Genomic DNA, 27,984 nt, shown 5'->3' with positions numbered 1-27,984 from the left:
AGAGACTTACACGCTTTACCATACATTGGAAATGTTGTTGCAGTGGCGGATCTATGTGTGTGGAAGGACAAGATAAACTCGGGGATAACACTTGTAACGGCCACACTTTTCTGGTTCCCCTTGGAGATCATGGAGGCTCGAATTGTTCCACTTCTCTGTTCGATCCTGTTGCTCTTCATGCTCCTCCTCTTCCTTTGGGCCAAGTTCGGACAACTCTTTATAACACGGTACCTACCAAAATACAAATATATAGACAGGCATCTTTTACAATTTAGTACGTCATTCATTCTGTGGAATGAACTTAGAAAACTAACCGCAGAGCTCTCGTTTAACCAATCTCATACAGGAGGCCTCCCACTCCAGAAGAGATAAATCTACAAGATTCCCGACTTAGAGCCTTGTTTTTAAAGATTGAGGGCCTTCTCCTTATGCTTTATGAGATTTCATATGGGAAAGACATCAAAACCTTTCTCTGGGTGAATCTTTGCTACATATACGTCACACAAATTCCTTTAGTTTCCATACAGCATATATCAAGATTCATTGTTCATTTATAATTAAACTTCATTCATGTGGCAGACCATCCTTTATGTGACCATCTTAGACATCATTGGGAGCTACATTAGCTTCCTCACAATTTTGTATATAAGTAAGAACACAACCTGTTATGATCTACTTCTCTTTTGATCATGTCCTCCATTTGTCTCTAATAAACTATATCAACCAACACGCATCCAGGCTTAGTCTGCTCGATGACAACTCCGGTTTTGTACCTGAATTTTCAAGGGGCCATTGACAGTTTCATCGGGAAGGTATCGGAAGAGAAGAACAAGATACTTGGAGTAGTCAAATCCAAAGTTGTCTCAAAAATTCCTAGGGCCGTCAAGGTGGAGTAGTTGAGTTCATGTGAAATGAAAGCACCTCTATATGCTACTATCGTAGTTTTAACTATACTTGATTTAGAAGGGATACTTGGCTGTTGTATTTCTTCCTAGCCATTACGAAAAAACCGTGTTTAAAGGATTACAGAAACTAAACAGAATAATAAAACTTTTGGGAGTTCTTGGACACCTCTATACAAAGTATAAGGTTGCAACTACAGTAGTATTACACACAAGCATTGCAAGAACAAAGAAAATATCCTTTTCCAAGCTGGTGCGAGGCTATACGTAAGCATTCCATAATAACTAATAAGGTGGTGCTCTAATAATTAATACAAAGGATATCCTTTTCCAAACTCGTTTGTGCAATACGTAAGCATTCCATAATAACTAATAAAATGGAACAGTAAAGATCATATCAAAAAGCAACTGCACAGAAGAAACTGTCTTGCGGCCCCAAAACTTAACTTAAATGCGGGTCGAAAATTCATTAATTCGTGTATTATGAAGTAACACCCCCTTGGTTTTTTCTTATCTCGGTGGAGGATATATCCATCCGGAATTTTTCTGCTGGAATTGAGATAAACATGTCGACTATTTCCTTTGGAATATCAAGATCTTCAAGAACCTGCAGAGCAAAGATAAGGCATTAGGTATACAATCTCATAGACAACCCTCAAAAGAGTAAATTTGTATTGATCGAAGTTCTACTTCTACTGCTCAAGTCAAACCTTAAATACACCATCTACATTGCGGCCACCAACAAGGAAACTGCAACCTGTCCGTTTGCAATCACCAAGTATTTCCAACATCCTTTTGTAGCTTCCTTCATAGTACTTTGGCTGCAAGAAGTTCAGTTCCTTCATCATCTTTGATAGTATGGAATTGGAAATAGAGCACCTCAAATGTCTGTGACTCATTAAGTTTTTTAAGTCGCTGATCGCAACAGTGTAGCATACAAATATAATTGTAGTTGAAGGAAAGAAACAAAAAGACGAGCAGGAAAACTCTCAGTAATTACATACATTGACAAGCCTTGCTGCAGTGTCAGCGCCAATTACAAAACTGCTTCCTGGGAAGAGCTCAGCTTTCCTGTAGAAGTATGGCTGATTTGAAACTATTACCGTCTTTCCTGCCAACCAGATACAAAACCAATATCAAATGATGCACATGCAAATAGACATAACATTGCATTCAAACATTTATAGCTCGATTCTGGATCACAAAACTGATTGGTCTTTCCCATAAGATGGTTGTAACTTAGAGATGCCAAAAAAAGTGGTGCACGGAATTGAAAACATAAATAGATAGTGCGTGAATAAGAGAAGCGCCTACCAACTGCTTCAAATTGCTTTACACGATCTTTGATCTGTGCAACTGAAAGTGGTGGTTTGTCGGCATTTATTGCGGATATTTCAAAGCATGGGTACCCGCCCCCACAAACGCTGCATAAACAAATCTGCTAGTAAGATTGTTCACATTTTATGTTGCAGAGAAAAAGGACAGTTATCTGATTTGTTGTTTGGAGATTATAAAATTCTTAAAATGCCAGAGGTCTCTCAAAATCCAATCACAACATGTGGAGTGGAACACAACGAAAGAAATTATGAATTACTACTTACCTTGCACAAAATAGCAAATTAGATTCAACTAAAAAAACAGAGAGTCAGCATGTCAAAAAAGAAACATAGAGCCAGCAAAGAGTCAAAGACAGAAAAGATACACAGAAGACTTAGGTTATACATATGATTAGCATCAACCACTGTTTTTATTTTAAACATGTTCACCTGAAAGAGAAATAGGAACTCGTTAAGCAAATAGTAAAGACATACTAGCCTACCTCATAGCAACTTCCAACAGCTTGAGGTGACCGTCATGTAATGGGTTAAAAGAGCCAGGCAGTATAATCTTTCTATCTTCATCAGACCCCCCGTATGCTTCTGCCACAAAGTTAGAACTACATCATTACTGGCAACGAATGCCAGAATAAGTTTGAAAGAAAAATTATAAATCTCATTGGGTCAAATGACCAAAACCTTACCACCAGAAAATGGATAAATCTTACAGCACAACTCCCCATTTATAAGCTGTTCTAGTTCTTGTTCTTCACTAAACTGGGTTTCAGACTCATAAGGCACCTCAGACTCGGTCAAGCCAGAGTCAAGAGTCCCAGAAACTTGGCATGCCTTGGCCATAGCCTAAGACATCGACAAGAAAGGTTTTAAGAACTCAGTCCACATGATGAACCTCAAAATACAATGCTTTTCGAAAAGTTATGCTAGGAACGTATGAACAACAAGTGCTCCAGAAAGAATATGTATTTTTAGTATTATTCAGTGAAATAAAACAGAAACGTCAACAGGTACTTGAATCTAATACAAGTAAGTGAACTAGTTTGCCAGTTTAGTTTTTTTCCTTAAAAGCAGAGAAATCATACAGCAATGCACTAGGCAGATACGAGGTCATATAATTTAGCTATGTAACACACCACCTGGATCAGTGCACAGCTTGACACCTCATCTTCTTCCTCTCGGCTCCGTAGATTCTAAAGCATTAGGCAATGAAAATAAAACAGATAAGGAGCTGATATTAAAGAGTAAAAGAGGACGGGAGAAAGAAGGTCGTAAAGACCTTGGTTAGAGTGACAGAAGATTCCCAGATCCGGTTGGATGCTCTCATAGACAAAAAGAACCTACTCGGGCAGCAACAAAACAACAAGTATGAGTAATAGAAAGCAATCTAAGCGGCGGAGCTCACAATCCCTAAAAAATGAATAAATGATTGTTTGGATAACAACCTACTGTGGTAGGCATTACACAAGTCCAATAAATCATAAATAAATATATTATTAAAAGAGCAGGAAGCAAAAGAAGTTTGCATAACCAACCTGTGATCCCCACGCTTTGGAAGAGAAGTTGCCAAAGATCCCGTAAAGCCCACACCAAGAACGGGATATCCTTAAAAAAAAACCACCAGATAACGAAAAGTAAGTAAGATCAATCCGGGGTTTACTAACAAGCAAAGCAAGGCAACAACGATGAGGAATGAGACCAAATATTTAATATGAGAGAAAACCTGGTCTAGAGAGCTTAAGAGCCCGATTGTAGGCTAACAAGGCCATCTCCTTGGCCATTGCTTGGCTGCAGTGTTGGCTCGGAACCTAAGAAAAAATTAGGTGATTATGAACAAGAGAAGAGGATTTTGCTTGCTGTCATATATAAAAAGAGAAAGAGAGAGAGAGAGAGAGGTATGTATGAGTAATGAGATTACTGATTACGAACCCTGCCGAGTAATTGGACCATAGAAACTCTGGAATAAGGAACCACGGCTTCCAGAAGCGTGTTCGAAGCTCCAGGAACCGACATCAACCAACCTAAAGCCTGCGAATACATATATATATATATAGTTTTCGTATCAACTCAAAGCACAAACAGAGGCAGAGAGCAATCACATGTATATTGAAAGCGAGAGAGAGAGAGAGTGAAACCAGAGAGGCACCGCCGGAAAGATAGACGACGGCCTGCGTCGGAGATGAGTGAATCGCTTCGACGATGGCACGAATCGCAGCCTCTCCCATTGTTTCTCTCGGTCTCGTCCCCCTCCGACTCCCATTGATGATCGCTCCCAATCAAATCGTGCCACTGGGAAAAGAAAATAAAATGCCAAATTAGCCCCCCAAATGATTTCGTATTTACGAATTTGCACCCCAAAAAACAGTTGAATATTACGCTAAAACCACAATTGTTTGAATTACTAGAATGTGCACCCCCGGCGCTCCCTCGGAGTCGTCGCCGTTACTCGTCGTTAGTCCGTGAATGGGAAATTAGGCCCACTGACTCTCTTTGACTCGAGGTTTAGGGTCTCTCTCTATCCTATACTAAACTACGAAATGAAAATTGACACTCCCCCTTCACAATCACAAGTGTCTCTAGTCTCTCTACTTAAATTGTTGTTTTTTTTTTTAATGGTATCATGAAAACGAGAAGAACGACAATAAGGGCCGGACAAAGTGTGTGTACACATATCTGTCCTCTCTTATTTTTTATTTTTTATTTTTTACAGTCATTTTAACTACTTAACTAGGATCAGATCCGCGCTAGAGCCCAAAAAAAATATTTTAGAATTTATGTGATGGTTAATATATTAGATAATTAAACTATTTTTATATAATTTTACTGTGTTTTTTCGTGAAACATATATTTGTGCAATGATTTTATATAATATAGTACACAAAAATCAAAGTGAGTAGTTGGTAATATAATATTCCCTCCGTTTCAAAATATAGTATGTTTTAACTAAAGCACGCAGATTAAAAAAATCTTTACTTTTAACAAGTTCAATCAATTAGAAACAATACTGCATAATATAAAATACTAAACTATTCTAAAAGTTGCATAGAAACTTGAAAACATCCTATATTATGAAACAAAAAACTTTTTAAAAACATCTTATATTTTGAAACAGAGGGAATAAGATTTTGTACAATAAAAAACAAACGAAAAATAACTAGGCAGCAAGAGGGAACATCAATCGATATGTAATTCATTTTGCTACCTTTGGTTCTATGCAGTACTATTATAAGTTCATTATTGTATGAGTGTGCATTTATAAATATGACATTCAACACTATGAGAAATAATAATATGATTTGTAACTTATTTAGTCGATTAAAAAGTCATATTATTTTTAAGAGAAGCAGTTTGCTTTGTACACAGCTGAAAAAAAATATAAGATGAAAGAAATTAGCTATGCCAATATGTACTACATAATGAGAATAAAAAATTATTCACATGAAAATTCAAAAATAACAAACATGCAAATGATAAATTCTAATATGATAGATAAACAACTATGATAATAAAAAATAAGAAAGAGATCATTTGAAAATGTAAATGATTCATTTTATTTAAAATAAAGATTAGATGAATTGAGCTTGTGAATAAAAGGAGTGTTTATAAAGTAAAGTAATGTTCGGATTTAAGTCCATAATGCAAAAAAAATATTAATTTTCTTTTTTTTTTCCTAAAATATATTTCCTCTGTTTCACAAAGACTATTATTCTGGAGATTTTTCTTTGTTTCACAAAAGTGTCACTTTACAATTCCAATGCATTATTTTATATTTCCAGTGCATCTTTTACATTAGATTTTCTAGTTTTACTATTAATCTATAACTAAGAGTAAATAAGAGCATATATGTATATTTTAATATTTTTTAATTTGTGTGAAAGTGTTAAAATGACACTCTTTGTGAAACGTAGGGAGTAGTCAAGAATCAATTATCTTTTGAATCGATTTTGGTAAGCATTTATTATAAAATATATCTTGAGAATTCATATAATTTTCAAGTAAACAGATTTTATTATGGTTTCCTTATGAAAGTAATTATTAATTTTGATTTTCATTTTGAATTGATTATTATTTAAATAGAAAATTTATTAGAATATTCGCAAATGCTTAAAAAGTATAAATTTTTTAAAATATTTATAATATTCCGAAAATACAAAGAATATTTCATTAAATATATAGAATTTTCAATTTTTTTGTCAAATATCAAAATGGTGTTAGATGTTCTTTTATGCATTTTTGAGATTTGTTATATCAAAGATCTTTTAAAAAATAAAACAATAAATTTGTTTTTTCTATTTTCATAGAGCAATCTCTTATTTCCTTGTTATAAATATAACTGTATATTGTTAAAAGTATCACATTTATTAAGTAATTAATTCTTTACATATAGTTTCTTTGTTACAATTACTAACTAGGTTCAGACTCGCACGTACGTGCGGGGTTATTTTTTGCATAATGTTTTTTAAAATTTAAAATTTTTCACGTAAACTTTTACTCAAACGACGGGTGATAATTATAAGAAAAAAATTAAGATATAATATAGTTAAGTGATATTAGGTGTATATTATTCTAAACTAATAGAAACATTTCCAACAGTTTGTTTAGGAGTGTTAAATCAAATTTGGATTTGATTCGGACGTTCGTTCGAAATTATATTCATCAATATTTTTATAGTTTCACCATAAAATTTGGTAACTGCGGTCGGGGCGGACAAATCCATCTGCGGACCAGACCGCCCTGTTTTAAGTGTGGACAACAGACCGCATCGGTCCAACTCTATTTGTAAAGAAAAACGGTCCACAGTTGGTCCGTTGTGGTTTTGTTTCTGTTTTCTGTAGACCGCACCACTGCGGTCTACACATGATAAATGGTAAATAAAAAATAGTCTGATCCGCAGATAGATTTGTCCGCCCCAATCGTTGCAACCATTCACACCCAAAACTACCAAATATTAAAAATTTCCCGTCATACGACCAAAATTGTCAAGTTGTCAAACACATTCCCATAGTCCTATATCATAGTGAACTTTATATTTTTTTACCCGTAGTAATATTAAACCCGTAATTTATTAAATTTATATAATCAGTAAAAATGATTAAAACCAATGTTTAACACCCGAACCGGACCAGACCAACCGCAACCCGGTAGATATTTTGGTCCGCCTTACTTCTAAAAACTGGACAACTAAAAACCCGCAAAAAACCGGAAAATCCCGCAAAAAACCCGTGAACCGGCGGGTCGGACCAACAGGTCAGTATCAAATTAAAATATTTTATTTTTATCACACTTCAAACTCAAACCAAATTAAAATTAAATGTTGTTATTTATAGAAAAATCTCTTAGTTATTTTAGCTAATCATTTAAAAGTTTAATTTTAGTTGTTTAGTACTTCATTATGTATGTTTTGTTCATATATTTATAGGAAAGTAGATGTTATATTTATAAAATTTAAACAAACCAATAAACTAATTAATCCGAAAGACTTCCGATATCATTCATATAATTTAGTTGACATGTAATATCACATACTAAATTATATCTTAATTAGTAGTAATCAAAATCGATTTCATATTAAATATCCAGGAAACTTTCTCTAACAAAAACAAGACAATTATTCAAATTTTTTATCTACAAATTCCTCCAACATCAAATGATTTCAACAACGATAATTTGTTTTGAATTGACATTTTTGTAAAGTATCTATATTTCCATTTCTTCACTTTCCCTAATGAAATATTTTTGTAAATTCACAGTCAAGAATTTCTCTCACTTTTCACTCTCCAGAAGATTGATTCAGCATTGTTCTAGTTTGAACTGCTCATCAATACTTTTTTGGAACTCCCGAGTTATCTGCCAATAAAAAATCAAGTTAAATAGTATAAGAAAATAATAAATAACATGAATTAGGTCATAATGAGTGAAAATTTATACATGATTGGCATAATATGTTGGAAAAAATGAAATTTTTTCTTTTTCCAACATGATTTATCATACACATAATTAGAGTATTGTTTTTAAATGTCTTAGATGAAATATAAATAGATCCTTACCTTGAGACAGAAAAAAAAAAAAAAAAAGATCCTTACCACTTGTTGATTCTTTGGAGATCCTGGATTTGAGAATGCTGATTACAAACATATCAATTGCTGACATACCACTGACTTAATATAATTTGATATATTAATTTACACTCCACAAAAATTATGTTAATACTCTTAGAATAAGCTCACCTTTGTTTAAACTTGTAACTTGTTCTGTCAGATAAAACTTGAGAACATCTTCTTCATTGATAATATTGAATCTAAATAAATAAAAACAGAAAATGCTAAATATATATTGTATGTAAGAAGAAAAGATGAATAAGAATTATGCTAGACATTTGTTTCTAAAAGTTTACAAAAATACTATTTGTATAAAAGTTTATTTGAAAAACTTACAGTTTATATTCCTAAAACATTTACAGTTTCACTCCAAATACTGCAGTATATGACTTGGAGGTATGAAAACTATTTTAATCTTGAAATTGACTTTTTCCAGCACTTTCAATTTTATATCGAGGTCTGCTTTTCTTTAAAAGAAGTATCGTGTGTTGTTCTAATAGTACTTTACTTTTATAGTCATTACTATCTTGTTATGCATAAGTTGGATTAATTATGATTTTCCTAAATTTATGGCTGAATATTTTCTAATATCACGATTTTTAAGCACATGTATTAATTTTTCAGTTTTAATTAGTATTAATTTCTCCACACCTCTAAATACATGATTTTATTATGGAAATATATTAACTACGATTATTTTATAATTAATGATATCTAGAATTTAGGAAAAAATCAATAAGTTTGTTAATAGATTTAATTTATATGAACTAATATTTTTATTTTTTTGACTTAGTTGTTTTAGAAAGTACTAAATATATGGGATAAAGATTTTTTTTTTACTTATACAGATAATTGGGTCTATTTGGCAACATGAATATATGATATAATTTTTTTTTTATTTTTTCTCTTTTTGTACTTCCCAATTAATAGTATAGATGAATAGTAATTACTTAGATTTCCAATATGGAATCAATCAAATCGCTAAAAATACAGTATGATTTAATAATTAAAATATTATATACATGTTATTTCTAAAATTTTAAATTTAGTGAATCTTGTTTCCAAAAATATAGCTTTCTTGCCAAACCAATTTTGTAAACAATAGTAAATGCTAAATTATATTCTCGTTAGTGGTTATAACCATACCCGTTTGAATCCGAATACTAAGTATCCAATAGACCAATACTCTAATTTCAGGGTGTATCATCTCAAATATCCGACTGATAAATCTCAGATAATTAAAACATTAAACCCGACCCAACACATGTTTAAGGACTAATCTACCCTTAATAATATTGTTTTCAAATGAACGTGATTGTGGTCTTTTGGGTATAGGTAGAAGTTGTACTTCTCTTCTACCAATATAGGGATAATCCTTCAACATCACACTGTTTGATCAATTTAAGCTTTTACCATTTCTTTCTTTAGAAAAAATTATACATTTCTTCTTTGAAAAATACTAGTCTCCCTCTATTCCTCTTTTAAGATGTAATGGCATTGTGAATCCTGACAACTTATGTATATCATGATACGATTAATAAGAGAGATAGATGAGCAGTGGTTTACATCTTGAATGGTACTTTATGTGGTAAAGTAAAGAACTAAAGAATCCTATTATGGTGACGTTCTCTAGTAATAATAATATCAAAACTCTCCATCTTGAAGTCTCCACGTTACATCTCTCTCTCTCAAACGCCAAATTAGTTAGTTCAATCAATGCTAATTTAAATAATCTGTACTTAAAATGGTTTTTTTTCTTCAATTACTGACTGTTGTTAACCAATGCTAATTTCAATACTAGACCATACTGTTAAAATATACATACCTTTTGTCAGGATTATACATCTTTAATTACCATTTTATGAATCATAGATAATGTGGCTCTAGCACGAAACTCCACTACAATAATCCTGACAAAAGGTATTTCTATTATTTTTAAAGGATGTGACTACTATTTGAATAAAAAGTTCTGACCTAACATTTTTAGTTTTTACACTAAGATTTAATTTTTTTTTTAACGATCATAATTTTGGTCAAAAGGAGCTAAGAAACGACAGAGAGATGTTAATCAGTAAAGAAATGTATTAGTGGACAAATTAGGGTATGGATTAGTCCGCCATGGGCTTCTCTTTTGTCCAACTTTCACCTCTTTTCTCACAAACTTGGTCATTTTTATTTTTTATTTTCCTGCTTCTCTTCTCCCAATGTAAGATAAAAAAAAGCAGAGCTCTCTCTTCTCTCTCTCTTCCTTTTGTATTCTTTCTTCCTCCTTTTTCTTCAGCGAAGGTATCTTTTGTTTCTTCTTTGTACTTTACTCTTTACTCTTTACTCTATCACTATCAGGACTCTATATCACTCTCATTTGTACAAAGTGGTTCTTAACTCTCGTCTTTTTGTTCTAATTTTGCATCTGAAATGTTGGCTTTGCTGATAATCATCGTTGCTCTTCTCTGCAACTACAACTACATCCCCCATGTGACTGTTAGTGGCTTAAACGACGAGGGCTTCGCGCTCCTAACGTTCAAGCAGGGCGTCCACGATGATCCTAGCGGTTCCCTCAGCAATTGGAACTCATCGGACGAGGACGCATGTTCGTGGAACGGTGTTACTTGCAAAGAACTCAGGGTGGTGTCTCTTAGCATTCCAAGAAAGAGCCTTTACGGTTCTCTCCCATCCTCTCTAGGGTTTCTCTCCAGTCTCCGTCACTTGAATCTCCGGAGCAATAGGTTTTATGGGTCGTTGCCTGTTCAGCTTTTCCAGCTTCAAGGACTCCAAAGTTTAGTCCTTTACGGCAATTCCTTTGATGGGTCCTTGTCGGACGAGATCGGTAGGCTTAAGCTTCTTCAGACATTAGATTTGTCGCAGAACCTCTTCAACGGGTCGCTACCGCCTTCGATTCTGCAATGCAGCAGGTTGAGAACACTCGATGTCAGCCGCAACAACCTGTCTGGTCCTTTGCCTGATGGGTTTGGCTCAGCGTTCGTCTCTCTGGAGAAACTCGACCTCGCCTTCAACCAAATCAACGGTTCGATCCCTAGTGACATCGGAAACCTCTCTAATCTACAAGGAACTGCTGATTTCTCTCACAATCACTTCACCGGTTCAATCCCACCTGCTCTCGGCGATCTTCCTGAAAAGGTTTACATTGATCTCACTTTCAACAATCTCTCCGGTCCCATTCCTCAAACTGGTGCTCTTATGAACAGAGGACCAACGGCGTTTATCGGCAACACTGGGCTATGCGGCCCGCCATTGAAAGACCTTTGCCCAGGATATGAGCTCGGCCTCAATGCCTCTTACCCTTTTATCCCAAGCAACAACCCGCCCGAAGATCAAGATATTGATACCAACTCTGAATCCAAACAAAAATCAAGTGGTTTGAGCAAAAGCGCCGTCATTGCCATTGTTCTCTGCGACGTTGTCGGAATCTGCCTCATGGGTTTGCTTTTCACTTACTGCTACTCTAAGTTCTGTCCTTGCAACCGCGAGAACCAGTTCGGCTTCGAGAAAGAATCCAAGAAAAGGGCTGCGGAATGTCTGTGTTTCTGGAAAGACGAATCTGAAACGCTATCTGAAAACGTAGAGCATTGCGACATTGTGCCCCTTGACGCTCAGGTTGTGTTTAACCTGGAGGAGCTACTAAAAGCGTCAGCTTTTGTTCTAGGCAAGAGCGGAATCGGCATTGTGTACAAAGTGGTTCTAGAGAACGGTCTCACACTGGCCGTCCGGAGATTAGGTGAAGGAGGGTCTCAGAGATTCAAGGAGTTTCAGACAGAAGTTGAAGCCATTGGGAAACTGAGACATCCTAACATTGCTGGTCTTCGAGCTTATTATTGGTCTGTGGATGAGAAGCTTCTCATATACGACTATGTTCCCAACGGTAACCTCGCAACCGCCCTCCACGGTGAGTCATTCTTTTTCTCATTTCGAGATGCATCCTTCGACTACATCATGTTAAGTCACTATATATGTGGGGTGTGGTGCAGGAAAGCTAGGCATGGTGACTACTGCTCCTTTGACATGGTCTGAACGGCTGAGGATAGTGAAAGGGATTGCGACAGGGCTTGTTTATCTCCATGAGTTCAGCCCAAAAAAATACGTCCATGGAGACCTCAAGCCCAGCAACATTCTCATCGGACAAGACATGGAACCTAAGATCTCTGATTTTGGACTTGCACGGTTGGCTAACATTGCTGGAGGATCTTCTCCGACCATACAGTCTAATAGAATCATCCAAACGGATCAACAGCCGCAAGAGAGGCAACAACACCATCACAAGAGTGTATCTTCGGATTTCACTGCTCACTCTTCGTCTGGATCCTACTACCAGGCACCCGAGACTCTCAAGATGGTCAAACCATCACAGAAGTGGGATGTTTACTCTTTTGGGATCATATTACTGGAACTGATAGCGGGTAAGTCTCCGGCAATGGAGGTGGGGACATCGGAAATGGATCTAGTTCGATTGATACAAGTATGCATTGAGGAGAAGAAACCATTATGTGATGTTCTTGATCCTTGTTTGGATCCTGAGGCAAATAAGGAAGACGAGATTGTCGCTGTTCTGAAGATTGCAATCAGTTGCGCAAATAGCAGTCCAGAGAAAAGGCCTGCCATGAGGCACGTTTCTGATACTCTCGACAGATTACTTGTGGCTGGCGATTGAGACATCTAGAGATATGCACATAAAGCTTGTTTTAAAAGATGAAGCTGCAATCACTTGGAGCATTTGCACCTGACGATGCTGATGTGGTTACCGTTTTTTAATTTTTTTTTTTTGTCCCGTCTTTGTTAGTGGTTATTAATTAAGTTGTGCCTCTCTCTTCATAATCGTTTTTATAGCTTAAAGTTTCCGGTACATCATATGTTAAATATTAGAACCACAACTGAGCTAATTTGAATCTTAGATAAACAGTGAACGCCCTGGAAGAGAGAAGCTTCGACTTAAAAGCTTAAAAGGGAGGAAGAACATGGTTTCTTCTTGCAATTCTCATCCGATCCACGCTTTCGACAAACTCCCTATTGAGTTTCAGGCAAGTTACAAAAGTGATTTACTAAAAAATTTGAATAGAGAAAGTGGAAGAGCTTACTTCCATGGAACGTCCCCAACATTCCTCCAGATACCTTCGATGTCTCTGTAGACCAAAGAGAACTCAGACTCAGTCTGGAAGAGCCTCAGTCCTGACACGGTCTGCATCCCTGCAAATTCAAATTGATGTGGCAAAAGTTTTTTAAACATACTAGTAGCTGGAAGCTTTGGGGATAAGAACACGGCTTACCAAACATATCGTCAAGCTGAAGAGCAAGAGTTGAGTAATTTCCTTGACTAAGAAGGCAAACCTTGCGGCCCACCACTAGGCCATCTAGATTTACCTTTACATAAGTCAATGTTCCTCTGCTCTCTTTTTCATTATTGTAATATCCCTGAGCAAGTCTTTGGTTTCCAGTATCCTCACTCTTCAGCTGGGTATTGCAGTTATATCTGGGCTGCGACCATTCTATGAGATCTTCATACCCGTCAAGACCTATCACTTTGATTCACATGTAGATATTGAAGATACCAAGTGAGGATGAAGAAAAGTAACTAACAATGAGGTGAAAGCATAGTAATTCAGCAAAGAAACTCACTCTGCCCGGATGATGGGAGGCAAGTTTCATGTTGTATGGTCCTAAGGCTGAGACCTAGATCGATTAACCCACCACCCTTCTTGCTATGTGAGTAATATGTATGAAACTTGGAAGATCCTTGGAAGAAGTCTGCAGGTGTGTTTGGGTCCATTGCCTGATGCTTCGTTATGTCTACAGATGCAGAGAAGGGAAAGTAGGATGAGAAAAAGAGAGCACATTGATAAAGATTTATAGCATGAAGCTGATGCTGAAAGAGTGTCAGAAGAGTTTAAGAAAGAAAAAGACATAATTGCAGACATGAAATAGACAGACGACAAGAAGAACCCATTTTAGATACAGTTGGTTTGATGCAAGGGATGGGGAGCTGACCACAGAGAGATTTAGTTCAGATTTTGTAACCCAACCGGGCCAACCGGTACTTCAATGCTTCTGATGCACAAAATCACAAAAATACATATCTCCCTCCACTCAGTGAACTCTGCCAGAAAAAATATCAGCCGGTACTTCAATCAATGCTCTGTGTTGTTTGTGAAAGAACAGTGTAGTGCAAGAGTAAAATATCCTGAATCGAAAGTATGGGTAGAGAGAGGGAAAGGTTCGGGTCTGGTGTTACGAGAATTACACAAAATGCTCTCTCTTTCAAAAGAGATAGTTATGTTGCTAAATTAGAAGACAGATCAACTTTGTCACTACCTTTTTCACCCACGCCTTGTCTGAGAAGTTGTAGGGTTGTGTGTAGTTTTGCAAGACCACACAACATGGATTCATGTCTGTACTTATGCTCCCATGGATAAGAGAGAAGAAACGATGAAGAAGAAGACATACATTCTTCCAAATATTACATGTTATACATCTCAGAATCTCATATTAGAGCCTTCTTAAGTCTCCAACAAGTAGGAAAACAAAAAAAGAGCGATGATCAAGGACTGATACATTTACAATATAAAATGAATGATAATAATATGATATAAGATCCAGGAAAATGGTAAGAGCACCACCAGTATCAATTGCAACTATAATGCAGTACCCCACGAAGCAGCACTACTTCCTTATTTTCTAATTACTCACACAACACTTTTAACATAATCCATGATACCAAACCAACACGAAGCCAGACTCTTTTTTGATGCAGCAACTTGTAAAAAAAAAAAAAAAAGTAATTTATATAATTATACGTTTTCTTCCTCCAAAATTTTGTGGTTCACCTTCATAGTTATGTGTGTGTCACAATGGCTGTGAACTCCGGATCTGTTGAGTCATGTTCTCAGCTGGAAGCTTAGAAGCAGCAGAACCATCAGGCATCACCATGGCAGGTGGAGGTCCGGTCATTGTCTGGTACTGTGCGTGTCCCAGAGGTTGGGTGTAGTATATTTGTGTATGAGCATTGTCAGCGTATTCATATCCATAGTTAGGATTCCCAGCTAAACCAGACTGAGGTGGGTGATGGATTTGCGAATACCCCATGAATTGCTGCTGGCTTGTTGGAATCTGGTGAACCATCTGAGCACCGCCCACACCTGGGGCTGTTGTGTAAATCCCAGCCTGTCCCACCTCAGGTTTACCACCAGTAACACTTGTCATGTGGTTGCTAGGAGGTGGAGGCATCATGGTAGAGTTGGGAGGTGCCTGGAGATGGTTAGAAGACAGAGAACCTGGAGCCTCGCTAACAGTTGCAGATTGTGGCACAGGCATACAATAGGGCCTAGGTGGGACTGGAGCAGTAACATAATAAACAGGATAAGGCTGGTGATCCAGTCGATCTGGGTGATGGTGGAAAGACTGCGGTGGCTGTTGCTGCGAAGAGTAAACCTGGATGTAAGTCTGGAGAGGAAGGCCGCTAGAGGGATGGTGATGAATGTATTGAGGTGCAGCAGTAGTGTGTATGAAGTGTTGCTGCTGCTGTGGCTGAGATTGCTGCTCGAATTGGGGGTGAAAGATGTTGTAGCCTAGGTCCTGATTCTGATTCTGATTGGGGGATAAAAGCGTGCTTGGATCCGAGGGGTTGATCATACCAGTAACAACGGTGGAAGCAGCGGAAGACATCTGAGCAATTGGTTCTTGATAGACAGAAGGTCTTTGGTGAAACATAGGGTTGCTCACACTGCTATCACTGAGGCAATAATAATAAGAGAACCACAATCAGAATCTAACAATACAAACTGAGGCACATGCAAGAAGAAGAGGAGGTACCTGGAAACAGAATTGGGTGATGGCAGCTCGCTATTAGATTTGAGCTGATGAGCCTGCAGATTCTGCGGCTGGGAACGCGGAGTGGGAGGTTTCCTGTATCCAGCAGGCACACCGTGATCGGATCTCTCATCGTCAGAGATGACCCGCGTGTGGGACTCATTTGAAACGGTTGCAGCAGGAAGCGCGATTGTGACAGGCATCGGCGGTGGTGAAGACATGGCAGCGAATCCGTCGTCCTGCCTCCCAACGTTGAAGCGTGCGAACTGCTCCTCGATTCCCAGGTTTCTCTGATCTGGGAGAGTCCTAACGCCGCTGCTGGGTTCCTCAACATGAACACGAATCGGAGGCAAATTGGCGAGAGAGGGAGAGGAAGAAGTAGAGCCAAAAGAAGAGGAGGAGGTGTCCAACATGGGAGAATCAGGCAAGCAGTGAACATCTTGGCCTCCTTGCGGTTGCGGCGGAGGAGGCTGCTGCTGCTTGGCGCTTTTGACGGAGCCATCTCCTTCTCCAACATGGTCCAACCCAAGTAAACGATTGACGTTGGTGTCAGAATCACAGAACCCTCGGTTGTTGAGGAGACCAGCGCTGTTGAGAGCGTTGAGGAACCAATCGTCGCTCTTGGCAGAGCTCTCGAGGATCTGACCCATAGCCTCAGGCTTGGAGGTGAAGAGAAACAAACGGAGGCGCGAGGGTTTGGTGGAATTGGAGGCGGAGATGGTACGGTCGTACTCCTCGATCATGTTGTCCAGATCTTCGTCGGTAGTGACGGAGATGAGAGAGTCAAGGTCTTCGCTGGGTAGCTGGTACTTGAGGGTGAAGGAGCGCCCGTCCAGGAGCGTGTTGGAGAGGCGAGCCAGGAGAGAAGAGAGAGAGGTGTTACGGTCGCCGACCACGATGCGAGTGTCGCCGCCCATGTAGCAGAGGGATTTATCGTGAGGACGAGGGAGGATATGACCGCCGTAACTGCACATGAGACGGATTTTAGAAGAGACGGTGCTTCCTCCGCCGCCACCGCCGGAAGGAGCAGGGAGGTCATCCCAGCCATCGGTGGTGCGTGAACGAGGAGAGGAGTCAAGAGACTCGGGGTAAGATGAAGTCACATGAGGAACAGTTGTGGTGGCGGCGGGGATGGAGGTAGAAGCCACCGCGGTGGAGGAGAGAGAAGGAGGCGGTGGTTCCATGTAAATTCAATTCAGCCAGAGTGTTCTACAAAATTCGACCAAAACTTTATTATAACTAAATAATACTAATATACTAATTTTTATATTAAAAAAAGAGCATAACTGAATTTGGAGAATCTGATTTTTCTTCTAAAATACTCTAACTAGGTGCTGGTGCTGGTGTGCTAGTCCACAGCTGTTTTTTTTTCTTCTTTCTTTATTTTCTCTTTAAATTTAATTTAAAGTATGCTACAAAACTATATGCTTTGCTGTTTAGTATTTTACGATCATATTCCTTTCTCTTTTCTAACCCTATTTCTTTCAGTTTTTTTTTTTAAAATTTATTTTTCACTTTATTTAATAAATTATTTTAATAGAATGTCAAAAAAAAATTCATGAAAAAGTGATTTTTTCCTATGATTACTATATATAAGTGTCATCTTTAACAAAATCAACATAGAACCTTTAACAAAAATTTACATACTGTATAATACATGATGAATTATGTAGATTGTTGGTCAAACAATAAATATAAATTACACTAGAATTGGGAATTAGTATTTTTCATATATATCATATAAATCGCAATTTTTTGTATAAATCAAGCTCTAATTCAAGAAAAGTGTTTGTAAAATGCAAACATATGTTGCATAATAATCATTTAGATGGCGATCATAATTATCACAATATTTGTAAGTAAAATGATTTTTTAAAACAAAAGAAATTAATTGATGGCAATTTAGTTTTGTTAACAAATATATATATATATATACTAGATGAGGACCCGTCCGATGTGCGGGTTTAAAGTTTTATAAATGGAATTAAATTTCTTAAAAAAATTGTTGTATGTTATATATAAATTTTATTTTTGTTATAATATACTGATTTATATCCATTTACAAATCTTTTATGTATGTTACTATTAAAAGTATATTTTTTATATATAAATGTATTCTTGTATGGTACAAAAATATTCTTTATCACCATCTAGAAACTGTCTATATAAACACATTAAGCCAAGTATATTACTTCCACTTCTGCATACTTTTTTAATTACTAAATTTGTTGGCTCAAAAAACATTTTGAATAAAAGATATATTACATAATATACTAATCAATGATGTGTCATCACAATAATGTATAACTGCTATGGAAAAAACCTCGGCTCCGCCCTCATCCCATATGGAAAGAACCTTGCGTCCAACTTCCTCCATCATGGAGAGAACCTTGGCTCCGTCTTGCTCCCTTGGAGAGATAACCTTGCGTCCAACCTCCTCCACCTTCCTCTGTTAGGTAGATAACCTTGTTTGCAACCTTCTCCACCATAGAGAGAACGCCGGCTCTACCCTCATCCTGTGTGGAGAGAAAATGTTCACGTCTTTTTGCTATCTCAAAATAGCTTGCTCCGACGACCAATAAACGTCAAAACCTTTGTCAATCGTCACAAAATCTTTTGATAGTTACTAATGCTAAATTTCTCAATGTATTCGTGGAAGTGTCTTTGACACACCATGATGTAGCCTCTGTCTCTGTAACGCTTCAACCACCACATTGTTAAGTGAGCCCATGTCTACTCTCAGTCCATGGCCCCACCTTCCCAAATGGGCCCTACATCTATTCCTTGTGGACCAACCTATATTCGATGACCGATGTGTTACGTCTGGAAGTCTTTAAAAACTTGATTACTGACATTACAAATCAACAAATTATATTTTCTTGTGTTTTGTCCTCACTCGCACAATTTCGACAATCACTTCCAGAAAGGTCACCCATCATGAAGTTCTCTTAAGACCCTTGACTGAAAAAATAAGTGCATTTTGGTGACGTATGTGGCTAAATCAATTCTTTTAAACATTTCCGCAAACCAGGGTGTCAGAGTCTTTGGGCTCCTATGGATCTATCAACAGCGATTTATTTTTTTCCAATCTATATATCTATGTTTGTTGTACGCTTATGTTTGATTAGCCTATTTTATCAATTCATGAGGTTGATGAGCTTCTATTCGTTATCTCTCTTTGGGATTGAATGAATAATGGTAACAATTATGTTTGCAAAAAAAAAAGGGTTTATGACCAACCAATCAAGGTTGAGAAATTGAAAAATAAAATAATTTGGCATAATTAAAGAAACAATAGAAAATTATAAGTATACTAATATATGAATCTCAAATCATTCAAAGATTAAAATACAAATTAAAACAATCTAAAAATACTACAATAAATTTTAAAATACAGTTTTAGAAAAAGAAGACTCATATATTAATCTTTTTTTTAGTCAACATATTAATCTTACCTATTCCCAACTGAAATAAGAGAAAGTAGTAGAAAATTTTGGTTTAAGAAAATAAGAACAAATTACCTTCCCATTAAAATATATTCCCAATTAAACAAAGTTGAAAACAATGTTTTTGAATAAATTATTTAAATATGAGGTGATCTTTGATTATATAGAAGTGAGTACAAAATTTAGAATAAATAATTAAAAGTATATTTTCCTTAATTCTTGTTTCTATTTTTTTAAAAATTATCACTTAAAATTAAAAATAAGTAAATAATATTATAATTTTTAATTTTATGAAATATATATATATATATAATCTTCTTATAGTTATTTTAAAAAACTTTATTTTTTTCTAAATTCTGAAATTTTTTATAATTATATTTTTACTTTATTAATATTTTAAAAAACAAAATATTTCCTTTTTGTTGTAATCAAATTCTTCATATTAAATATTTACACATGTCAAAATCTCAGACTGATAACTTGACACATGTCAAAATCTTGTTAATGACTAACTTTCAAAACCCAACTTTATATAATAAAATATAAATTTATCTTATAATTAGATTTTAAAGAAAATTATGTTTTATTTTATCTATTTACTTTTATATAAAACCATTTTAGATTAGGTTTAGAATTTTTACATTTTATTTTTTAAAATTTTAATAATAAATTGACATGTGTCAATATCTGAATGATATAATTGACAAGTGTCAAGATCTTGTTAATGAGTAATTTTGTCATTAAGATTTATATAACAAAATATATATATATATATATATATATATATATATATTAAAAGAGATATACCTTTATTCAGCCGTTGTAAATAGAGCTAGGTCACATGAAAAGGATGAATAAAAAACCCCTAAACAAAAATATTGTGGCACATAGCAACAAATGCAAGGAATTATTAACTTTTTCCAGTTACTTTATTTTTTAATACGTTGTTATTGTGTAATAAAAAGAAAAAGGAAAATGTATTAAATGAGAATAGAGTTGCCTAAAACGAAATGAAATACTAATGTGTTTATGTATGTGGGATCAGTAAAAGGTGAGAGAAGTTGTTATTAGTGATTTGATTACTACACTTTACTAACAAGGAATCGAAAAAGAACCTGTGGGAAGGAACACTTACACTAGGAACTAGGAAGGATGATGGTCACATTCTATTTGACAGCAGGACTAGGACTGTTTTGGCTTTAGGCTGGAAGAAAGTAATCCTTTAAATTTCTCTCAAGGTCAGGTTCGGTTGTAGAACGGGACATATACAGTGTTGTAGGAAATAATCTCATATTAGTATGAAAGAAATATACTACCTTTTAAAGACTTTTCTAATTAAACCCAAAATTTTACCATTTAATTTAATATTATAATCACTACTATCTATCTGCCTGTAAAGTGTAAAAGTCCTAATCATATTATGTATAGTTATTAGTGTCGCTGTTTTAACTCCTCAATCAAAGGATTTATTTGCCGATTTGATTACTAAACTAAATAAATATACTTACCCCAAATGTAATAATGGTATCTTATTCTTACATTTCTTGAGCTATAAAATTTATAATCTACAACTTTTATTGTGAAATACTGTATATGTTTTTGTGTTTTGTTTTTGGTAAGAAATTGGTGATATATAGTAGTATATTTACAAATTTTAAAAATAAGTGAAGTGAAATTGGTGTGTGCATTTTGACACACGACATATACAGGGTCTACCTCTTCTCCTCAAATACTTGTATGAGGTTTTTTTTTTAAATACGAGGATTTGATACCCCGCCCCTTGCATTCAACAAAAGAAAAGAAAAAAAAAAAAGACAACAAATTGTAACTGACAAGGTCGGTTATTATATCTGCATTCCCATCATCCTATTCTATGGGCCAAATACGAAGGCGGAGCCATCTCACTCACTATGTGACGTCGTGGGTGGAGACAGATAGAAGAGAGAGAGAGAAAGTTCAGACAAATAAAGACTTGCGTCAAAGCTCTATCCAAGCGGCGCTCATGCAAAGCAAAATGGTACCACTTTGCAAAAACATTATCATACTATAATTTTTAATCTCATCTTTAATTTTTTTTTTGTGTGGTAAAATCTCATCTTTAATCCTTTACACTTAGTTAACAACATCGTAGATTAATAGTTACGTATTACTGAAAAGAAAAATCAAAAGAAGGGTTGGTTGATTAATTAAGAAATACGAATCTTGCAAGCAATACATGACCTTAAACTATATACTACTACTAGTTTACAACCAACTCTAGCTGTTTTACATATTACATTTTATATTTACATTTCTTTCAAAACTTTTTTTTTTTCATTTTCTATTGAGTATATAATTCCAACTCTCTAGCAACGTACGACATGTGCTCATCACTTGGTTTTGTGTAAGAGGAGGTGATTACGACATTAAAAAAAAATGATAAATAGTATATCTATAAATTAATAAGCATAAATTGAGAAAAAGTAAGTAACGTCTCATTCGAAACTAACGTTACATTAATTTCATACCAAAGGAACACACGATAAATATGCATCCAATCCAAAAGAGCTTGTTTTAATTGACAAAGATGGGGGAGGTTGGATTATTCCAAAAATGGTTGGTAAGAATTTTTTTCCTTTTTTTTTTTGTTAATCCAAAAGAATATGACCAGGCTTGCAGATATGCTGATACTATAGTTCTTGGAGGGTCCACCACACATACATTTCGTAAATTTAGATGAAAAAAATGAATTATCCATTTCATCATAACAACGAAACATACATTTTGGAAAATATAAGAATATAAGAAAACATTATGGTGAGTATGATGAATAGATTTTTGTTACACTTACACCATTAATATTGGGATGAAGTTTATCCAACTTTTTGATATGGTCGGGATAGTCAGTAAACAAGCTTTGTGTATGTTGTCACTTAATTGAATGGGACGATCTCTTATTTATAATGTATGAATAAGACTAGTTAAGAAAAGAGTATATTAGGGGTGGATTCCCCTCCTAACAATAAGTTTGGCCCAGAAATAATTTTCTGAGACCCAATTAAACACTAAAAAGGAGAGAGGGGTATTTCGGTTATTTTGAGTGACGAACCGACACGATTTGCTATAAACATAAGCGTACGGCGTTTAGGAAAAAGATCCGCAAAAAAGAGGAGCTAAATGCTACAAAAATCATGAGCTTGCAGCTCGTCCTTCATCCTACTTTCTCGTCACTCTAGCTTGTCTAGTTCACTTTGTAACCCGTTTTTTTCATGCCCCGGCACTAATTAATAAGGATTATTTCGATCCTCATTTTGCCTAACTAAACATTCTAATTGTGACCTATCTTGGCATTAACAGAGTACACGCCTGATTCTTTTGTGTAAGCCTTAATGTCACGTATATTTGACTTGTTTTTCTTCTCTTCTTTTTTTCTCGATTAATAATAATCTGCAAATAGACCATAAGGGATGTGTATATTGCATAGTTGGTGGGTGTGATAATTGAAAGAGGATTATGTATTGAAAAAAATAAATAAAAAAAGTGAAGGAAACTAAAAAAAAAATTAAGGATGAAACTATAAGAAAAAAGAGAAGATTGGGTCCAACCAACTCAGAGGTGGAACAAACAAACGAACAGCTCAGCCAAGGATGCTTTTTTTGCAGCTGGCTTACCTGAACAAACAAACGAACATCTTCCCTTTTTTTTAATACTTATATAGTAAATATTAAATTCGTTTTATTACAGTTGTTTTTTGGTAGTATTTTTTTTTTCCGAGATGTCGTCAAACACCTTCGGATTGACCTCTCTATCTCTCCGTTTGCCTTTTTTTTTTTCTTAGTATATTTTCTTTATAAAAAATTAAATTAGGATCCGCTAGATGTGCGACTTATAAAAATATATATTAAATAAAAATTTTAAAAGAATATATTATTTTTTGTAAATAAAATATATTTTTCAGAAATATATATATATATATATATATTCTTACTTAGAGATAAGTTTTTACTTTAATACACTAATTTAGACTTTTATATTTTAAAATTATTATTACGATTATTACAATAATCTAAAACTATATTATCAGTCACCAAAACTGTCAAATTAAAAAACGTTCCGCAACTTATTCATATTTTACATGGAGTTAACTCAACAAAACGTCATCTTATTAACATCCACATATAATTTTACAATATGTTTTACCACTAAAATTTTTTTTTTACATCCAAAAATATTTTATTGTTAAAGTTTGTTCTTTATCACCACTTATAAAGTGACTTTGTGAACAAATTAAACCAATCTTTGTTCATTTACTTTCAATTTGACATAGTTTCTTTTAACCACTAAAATTTGTTTGTGACAGTTTTTATAACCACTAAAATTTGTTTGTGACAGTTTTTATAACCACTACAATATTTCTTTAAAATTGTTTACTCAAAAACTATTGTGGGTAAAAAAAGAAAATATCTACGCGATTGCAATGAGTTTATGACCAACCCAACAAAATTTGAGAAATTGAAAAATAGTTAATTTGACATTATAAAATTAAAAATTAGAAGCACGATGATATATGAGTCTTATATAATTTAGAGATATAAAATATAAACTAAATAAACAATTTAAAATACTACAACATTAAAAAAAGTTAAGAAAAAATAAATATTGATCTTACATATCCTAAACTAAATATAAAAATTCAAAATAATATAAATAGATATTTTAAAATCATTACAAATTTGTAATAAGAAATCAAATTTAAATAGATAATATAACTAAAATCTAAAATTACTACAACATAATTAAATTAAAATAGAAAAATAAAGAATAAACAAATATTGATACTTAGTAGATTTCCTTTTTACAATAGGTTTATAACTTTTACTTGTAAATTTTTAGTTTTTTTTGTAATGTTTTAGTAAATTTAGAATTGACTCATGTCAGCATCTTATCTATAAAAATAACACGTGTCATAATCTTGTTAATGAGTAACTTTGACATCAAACTTTATATAATAAGCTTACTTATAACCTTAATTTTTTTTTTAAACTAACTTTAAAAAACCGTCCTAAATAAAAATGACAATATTTATTTATCCAGTGAAAGTATTTGCAGAGGCTACAATAGCAATAATCTTGACTGTCTTTATTCCTCATCAAATAAAATTTATAGCGTGCAGCATTGCACATACATGAGATTAAATATGTTTCTGTAGTGTCGTAAACATGTAAAAAGTTGAGGATTAAAAAAAAAAGAGATGCATCCAGTTTAAAAAGGCCACCCCACCTTGTTTATCTTCTCACCATTATGGTTATAAGTCAAGTTTTAAAACTTGTTTGTTGTATGCTTGCTTTATGGACAATGGTCGTAGTTTATTTTATTTTTCCTCGTGTGTAAGTTTGGTGTGCTTGGTTCCCTCTAAAAAAAAGATTGTAATCCTTCAATTTTATATAATGGAATGCTTGTTGGCAAAAAACAAAAAAAAGGCCAGACCACCTACTGGACCCACTCTGTAACGTATTACTCCAAGTCTCCAACTAGCCGTACTCTTTTCTTTTCTTAAAATCATAATAATAATTCGTTTTTGGTTTTCTGTAGTTATTTCTACCCTAATGCAATAAACAATACGTTATAAAAACAAGCAAAAAACGAATAAAAATAAAAATAAATAAGAAGGCTAAATTTATCAAAAAAATATCACTCTTATCTGATACTATCAAACTCAGTAGTATTCCTTCTATATCAGTCCCTCCTTACACAACAATTATTAATATCACACACAGACTACAAATATAAAATTGGTTGGTAAAAACTAAAAAGATAGCTAGCTGCAAAGGAAAATACGAGGCTGTTCTCGGGTCCGATTACGTGCTCCACAAACTCATGTTCGAATTATTTATTAGTTCAGCCATAGATTTGTTTGAAAGTCCATCGACGTCACGTCCGAGTCAAGTTGCCATGTATGTATTATGCAGACAAGAGTTGAGTTTGTGACTTGTATAGAGGGAGGGGATGGCTGGGCTTCCAAAATGATATATGGGCCGGGTATCAAAGTTTGGAAAATGGATATGACTCACAATCATCACTCGTAAAATAAAAATTTAAAAGATGTAAAAAAGAAAGGAGAGCAGTACTGAAGAAGGCCCAAATGAAGGAAGGCCCATGTTCTGATTTCCGAAACTTCCTAAAACATTACGGGGGGACCCACCACATCACGCGGCTGAGAAGAAGGCCAGATTAGACCGACGATTAACTGAAAAGTCAAACATACGATACGAGTTTCTTTCTTTCTTTCTTCAACCGTCGCCCGTCAGGTGGAAGGGAAACAAATATACCTTTTGAAGATAGAAAAGAAAAAAAAGAAGAGATATTTTGAAAATTTAACGAAAACACAAAACGCGTCTTCTTCTTCTTCTTCTTCTTCTTCTTCTTCTTCTTCTTCTTCTTCTTCGCTCCTCTTTTCAAGTTCTTATAACACACAGTCATCGCACCAAATCAGATTTATTTCGTCTGCGTCGTCTCTTCTTTTTTTTAACTCCTAATAATAAGTTTCGATCCACATTCCTTTTTTTTTTTTTTTAATTTGAATCCCAAGTCTGAAGTCTCTCTCTCTCTCTCTCTCTCTCTCCCTATCTCTACTGGTCTATCATTTGGAGAAGCTTAATCGTGAGATCTTCACTTTCCCGATGACAATTGGATCGTTTTTCTCTTCTCTCAAGTTCTGGGGCACTTCTCAGGTAAACCCTCAAAGCGACTCTTCTCTGTTCCCTACTTCCTTCAAAATTATCCTCTCGTTTTTTTTTTTTTTAAATTTATTAATCATTATAAATTGAAAAAAATTAAAGTTTTCTTTATAAAGAAAAAAAAAACCCCAACTCGTTGCAAGTTTTAAAATAAAGTCAACGAAAACATTGTTAATGAAATACCCCTCCCCTGACTACAACACTGTGCTTAGCACAACGAATCGGACAGACAAAAACTTGCTGGATCCAATTGATGTCGTCGTGCCTTTGACAAAGTTCCTTTTTTTTTTTTTTTTTTTTCTGTTAAACACTTCTTTCTGCCTTTTTTTACAAATTTATTTTGTTCATCCGAGAGAGAGAGAGAGATGATGAATTGCATTCCCTTATTACTATCACCCAAACCGGAGGTTTCAATTCAAACCCTCCTCATCCCCAAGTATTACATACATTTCTTAGTTTGTTGTTTGGATCCAACAAAAACTAAATTAGGTTGTGGTTTGATTGTGATCGTACTTTCTGTTTTTCTTTTTGGGCAGGAGCAGCAGGAGCCACAGAGAGGGAGGATGCAAGAGATTGATCTTGGTGTTCACACTATCAAGAGCCATGGAGGGCGTGTCGCCTCTAAACACAAGCACGATTGGATCATACTCGTCATCTTGATTGCCATCGAGATCGGCCTCAACCTCATCTCTCCTTTCTACCGTTACGTCGGAAAGGACATGATGACTGACCTCAAGTACCCTTTCAAGGACAACACCGTCCCCGTCTGGTCTGTCCCCGTCTACGCCGTGCTTCTTCCCATCCTAGTCTTCGTCTGCTTCTACCTGAAAAGGACATGTGTGTACGATCTGCACCACAGCATCCTCGGTCTGCTCTTCTCTGTTCTGATTACTGGTGTCATCACCGACTCCATCAAGGTCGCCACCGGACGCCCTCGTCCTAACTTCTACTGGCGCTGCTTCCCCGACGGCAAAGAGCTGTATGATGCCTTGGGTGGTGTGATCTGCCACGGCAAATCAGGTGAGGTCAAGGAAGGCCACAAGAGCTTCCCGAGCGGACACACCTCCTGGTCCTTTGCGGGGCTCACCTTCCTCTCCCTCTACCTCTCTGGCAAAATCAAGGCCTTCAACGGAGAAGGACACGTGGCTAAGCTCTGCCTCGTGATCTTCCCTCTGCTCGCCGCTTGCCTTGTTGGGATATCTCGTGTGGATGACTACTGGCACCACTGGCAAGACGTCTTCGCCGGAGCTCTCATCGGATCCCTTGTAGCCGCCTTCTGCTACCGTCAGTTCTACCCTAACCCTTACCATGAAGAAGGATGGGGTCCCTACGCATATTTCAAGGCAGCTCAAGAACGAGGAGTCCCTATGACCTCCCAAAACGGAGATGCCTTGAGGACAATGTCTCTGCAGATGGATTCAACTTCTCTAGAAAACATGGAATCTGGCACTTCAACTGCTCCCAGATGATGATCCTTCTTCTATTCCATTATTTGATTCATTATTTGGTTTTTTCATTTTGGTTGTTTGTGAGATTGTGGATGGTACGGTATAGCTACGTTTACGTATGTATGTATGTATGTGTATTCAACCCTCTACTTAAAACCCTTGCATTTGTAAATGTACTCTCTCATTTTTGGCTTTTCGACCTTTTTTTTTTTTTTTTTTTTTTTTTTT

General features: G+C 35.4%; 6 protein-coding genes across 13 annotated transcripts; 3 read left to right on the top strand and 3 right to left on the bottom strand.

The window, feature by feature from the left end:
* Nucleotides 35-960, top strand: LOC104789885 (reticulon-like protein B15). Its single transcript, XM_010515535.2, has 4 exons — nucleotides 35-227; nucleotides 347-476; nucleotides 580-649; nucleotides 739-960. Exons 1-4 carry the CDS (start codon nucleotides 130-132, stop codon nucleotides 894-896), a joined length of 456 nt encoding a protein of 151 aa, XP_010513837.1. The 5' UTR covers nucleotides 35-129; the 3' UTR covers nucleotides 897-960.
* LOC104789884 lies at nucleotides 1,088-4,504 on the bottom strand. 4 transcript variants are annotated; one of them, XM_019246576.1, is made up of 12 exons: nucleotides 4,369-4,504; nucleotides 4,163-4,261; nucleotides 3,957-4,041; nucleotides 3,769-3,838; nucleotides 3,513-3,573; nucleotides 3,370-3,426; nucleotides 2,923-3,079; nucleotides 2,722-2,818; nucleotides 2,217-2,326; nucleotides 1,907-2,013; nucleotides 1,613-1,723; nucleotides 1,088-1,509 (listed from the first exon to the last, which is right to left on the bottom strand). In XM_019246576.1, exons 1-12 carry the CDS (start codon nucleotides 4,456-4,458, stop codon nucleotides 1,384-1,386), a joined length of 1,170 nt encoding a protein of 389 aa, XP_019102121.1. In that variant the 5' UTR covers nucleotides 4,459-4,504; the 3' UTR covers nucleotides 1,088-1,383. The 4 variants fall into 4 exon arrangements, with proteins under 4 accessions (XP_019102121.1, XP_010513835.1, XP_019102120.1 ...); XM_010515533.2 differs by having other exon boundaries at nucleotides 3,373-3,426; XM_019246575.1 differs by having other exon boundaries at nucleotides 2,722-2,821; nucleotides 4,369-4,503.
* Nucleotides 10,624-13,205, top strand: LOC104789881 (receptor protein kinase-like protein ZAR1). The gene is made up of 2 exons (XM_010515525.2): nucleotides 10,624-12,235; nucleotides 12,318-13,205. Exons 1-2 carry the CDS (start codon nucleotides 10,747-10,749, stop codon nucleotides 12,995-12,997), a joined length of 2,169 nt encoding a protein of 722 aa, XP_010513827.1. The 5' UTR covers nucleotides 10,624-10,746; the 3' UTR covers nucleotides 12,998-13,205.
* LOC104789882 (auxin-responsive protein IAA32-like) lies at nucleotides 13,155-14,744 on the bottom strand. 3 transcript variants are annotated; one of them, XM_010515526.2, is made up of 6 exons: nucleotides 14,653-14,744; nucleotides 14,329-14,437; nucleotides 13,960-14,130; nucleotides 13,611-13,862; nucleotides 13,422-13,530; nucleotides 13,155-13,350 (listed from the first exon to the last, which is right to left on the bottom strand). In XM_010515526.2, exons 3-6 carry the CDS (start codon nucleotides 14,108-14,110, stop codon nucleotides 13,284-13,286), a joined length of 579 nt encoding a protein of 192 aa, XP_010513828.1. In that variant the 5' UTR covers nucleotides 14,111-14,130; nucleotides 14,329-14,437; nucleotides 14,653-14,744; the 3' UTR covers nucleotides 13,155-13,283. The 3 variants fall into 3 exon arrangements, with proteins under 3 accessions (XP_010513828.1, XP_010513830.1, XP_019102119.1); XM_010515528.2 differs by having other exon boundaries at nucleotides 13,611-13,856; XM_019246574.1 differs by having other exon boundaries at nucleotides 13,960-14,119.
* LOC104789883 (leucine-rich repeat extensin-like protein 5) lies at nucleotides 14,803-17,426 on the bottom strand. Its single transcript, XM_010515531.2, has 2 exons — nucleotides 16,150-17,426; nucleotides 14,803-16,069 (listed from the first exon to the last, which is right to left on the bottom strand). The coding sequence occupies exons 1-2, from the start codon at nucleotides 17,328-17,330 to the stop codon at nucleotides 15,184-15,186; spliced, it is 2,067 nt and encodes a 688-aa protein (XP_010513833.1). The 5' UTR covers nucleotides 17,331-17,426; the 3' UTR covers nucleotides 14,803-15,183.
* On the top strand, nucleotides 25,824-27,958 carry LOC104789880 (lipid phosphate phosphatase 1). Of its 3 annotated transcripts, none has more exons than XM_010515522.2 (2): nucleotides 25,824-26,302; nucleotides 26,851-27,958. In XM_010515522.2, the coding sequence occupies exons 1-2, from the start codon at nucleotides 26,252-26,254 to the stop codon at nucleotides 27,775-27,777; spliced, it is 978 nt and encodes a 325-aa protein (XP_010513824.1). In that variant the 5' UTR covers nucleotides 25,824-26,251; the 3' UTR covers nucleotides 27,778-27,958. The 3 variants fall into 3 exon arrangements, with proteins under 3 accessions (XP_010513824.1, XP_010513823.1, XP_010513825.1); XM_010515521.2 differs by having other exon boundaries at nucleotides 25,831-26,302; nucleotides 26,845-27,958; XM_010515523.1 differs by lacking the exon at nucleotides 25,824-26,302 and adding an exon at nucleotides 26,314-26,744 and having other exon boundaries at nucleotides 26,845-27,958.

This window comes from Camelina sativa, chromosome 6, assembly GCF_000633955.1.
Source record: "Camelina sativa cultivar DH55 chromosome 6, Cs, whole genome shotgun sequence".
In the NCBI taxonomy this organism is placed as follows: Eukaryota; Viridiplantae; Streptophyta; class Magnoliopsida; order Brassicales; family Brassicaceae; genus Camelina; species Camelina sativa.
The sequence above is the reverse complement of the archived record's forward strand: the minus strand, read 5'-3'. Positions and strand labels throughout refer to the sequence as shown.

Bases quoted from the DNA above. Each gene is read 5' to 3' on its own strand.
- LOC104789885 (XM_010515535.2), top strand. From the start codon at position 130: ATGGAGGCTCGAATTGTTCCACTTCTCTGTTCGATCCTGTTGCTCTTC. The intron at 477-579 runs GTGAATCTTTGC...TTCATGTGGCAG, and splicing joins ACATCAAAACCTTTCTCTGG to ACCATCCTTTATGTGACCAT. The intron at 650-738 runs GTAAGAACACAA...ACACGCATCCAG, and splicing joins CCTCACAATTTTGTATATAA to GCTTAGTCTGCTCGATGACA.
- LOC104789884 (XM_019246575.1), bottom strand. From the start codon at position 4,458: ATGGGAGAGGCTGCGATTCGTGCCATCGTCGAAGCGATTCACTCATCT. The intron at 4,262-4,368 runs GTTTCACTCTCT...ATGTATTCGCAG, and splicing joins TTTCCGGCGGTGCCTCTCTG to GCTTTAGGTTGGTTGATGTC. The intron at 2,014-2,216 runs GTAGGCGCTTCT...TCTGGTTGGCAG, and splicing joins AAAGCAATTTGAAGCAGTTG to GAAAGACGGTAATAGTTTCA.
- LOC104789881 (XM_010515525.2), top strand. From the start codon at position 10,747: ATGTTGGCTTTGCTGATAATCATCGTTGCTCTTCTCTGCAACTACAAC. The intron at 12,236-12,317 runs GTGAGTCATTCT...GGTGTGGTGCAG, and splicing joins CCTCGCAACCGCCCTCCACG to GAAAGCTAGGCATGGTGACT.
- LOC104789882 (XM_010515526.2), bottom strand. From the start codon at position 14,110: ATGGACCCAAACACACCTGCAGACTTCTTCCAAGGATCTTCCAAGTTT. The intron at 13,531-13,610 runs GTAAGCCGTGTT...TTGAATTTGCAG, and splicing joins TCAGCTTGACGATATGTTTG to GGATGCAGACCGTGTCAGGA. The intron at 13,351-13,421 runs GTAAGCTCTTCC...GAAACTCAATAG, and splicing joins GTTGGGGACGTTCCATGGAA to GGAGTTTGTCGAAAGCGTGG.
- LOC104789883 (XM_010515531.2), bottom strand. From the start codon at position 17,330: ATGGAACCACCGCCTCCTTCTCTCTCCTCCACCGCGGTGGCTTCTACC. The intron at 16,070-16,149 runs GTACCTCCTCTT...TTATTGCCTCAG, and splicing joins TCACCCAATTCTGTTTCCAG to TGATAGCAGTGTGAGCAACC.
- LOC104789880 (XM_010515521.2), top strand. From the start codon at position 26,252: ATGACAATTGGATCGTTTTTCTCTTCTCTCAAGTTCTGGGGCACTTCT. The intron at 26,303-26,844 runs GTAAACCCTCAA...CTTTTTGGGCAG, and splicing joins AGTTCTGGGGCACTTCTCAG to GAGCAGCAGGAGCCACAGAG.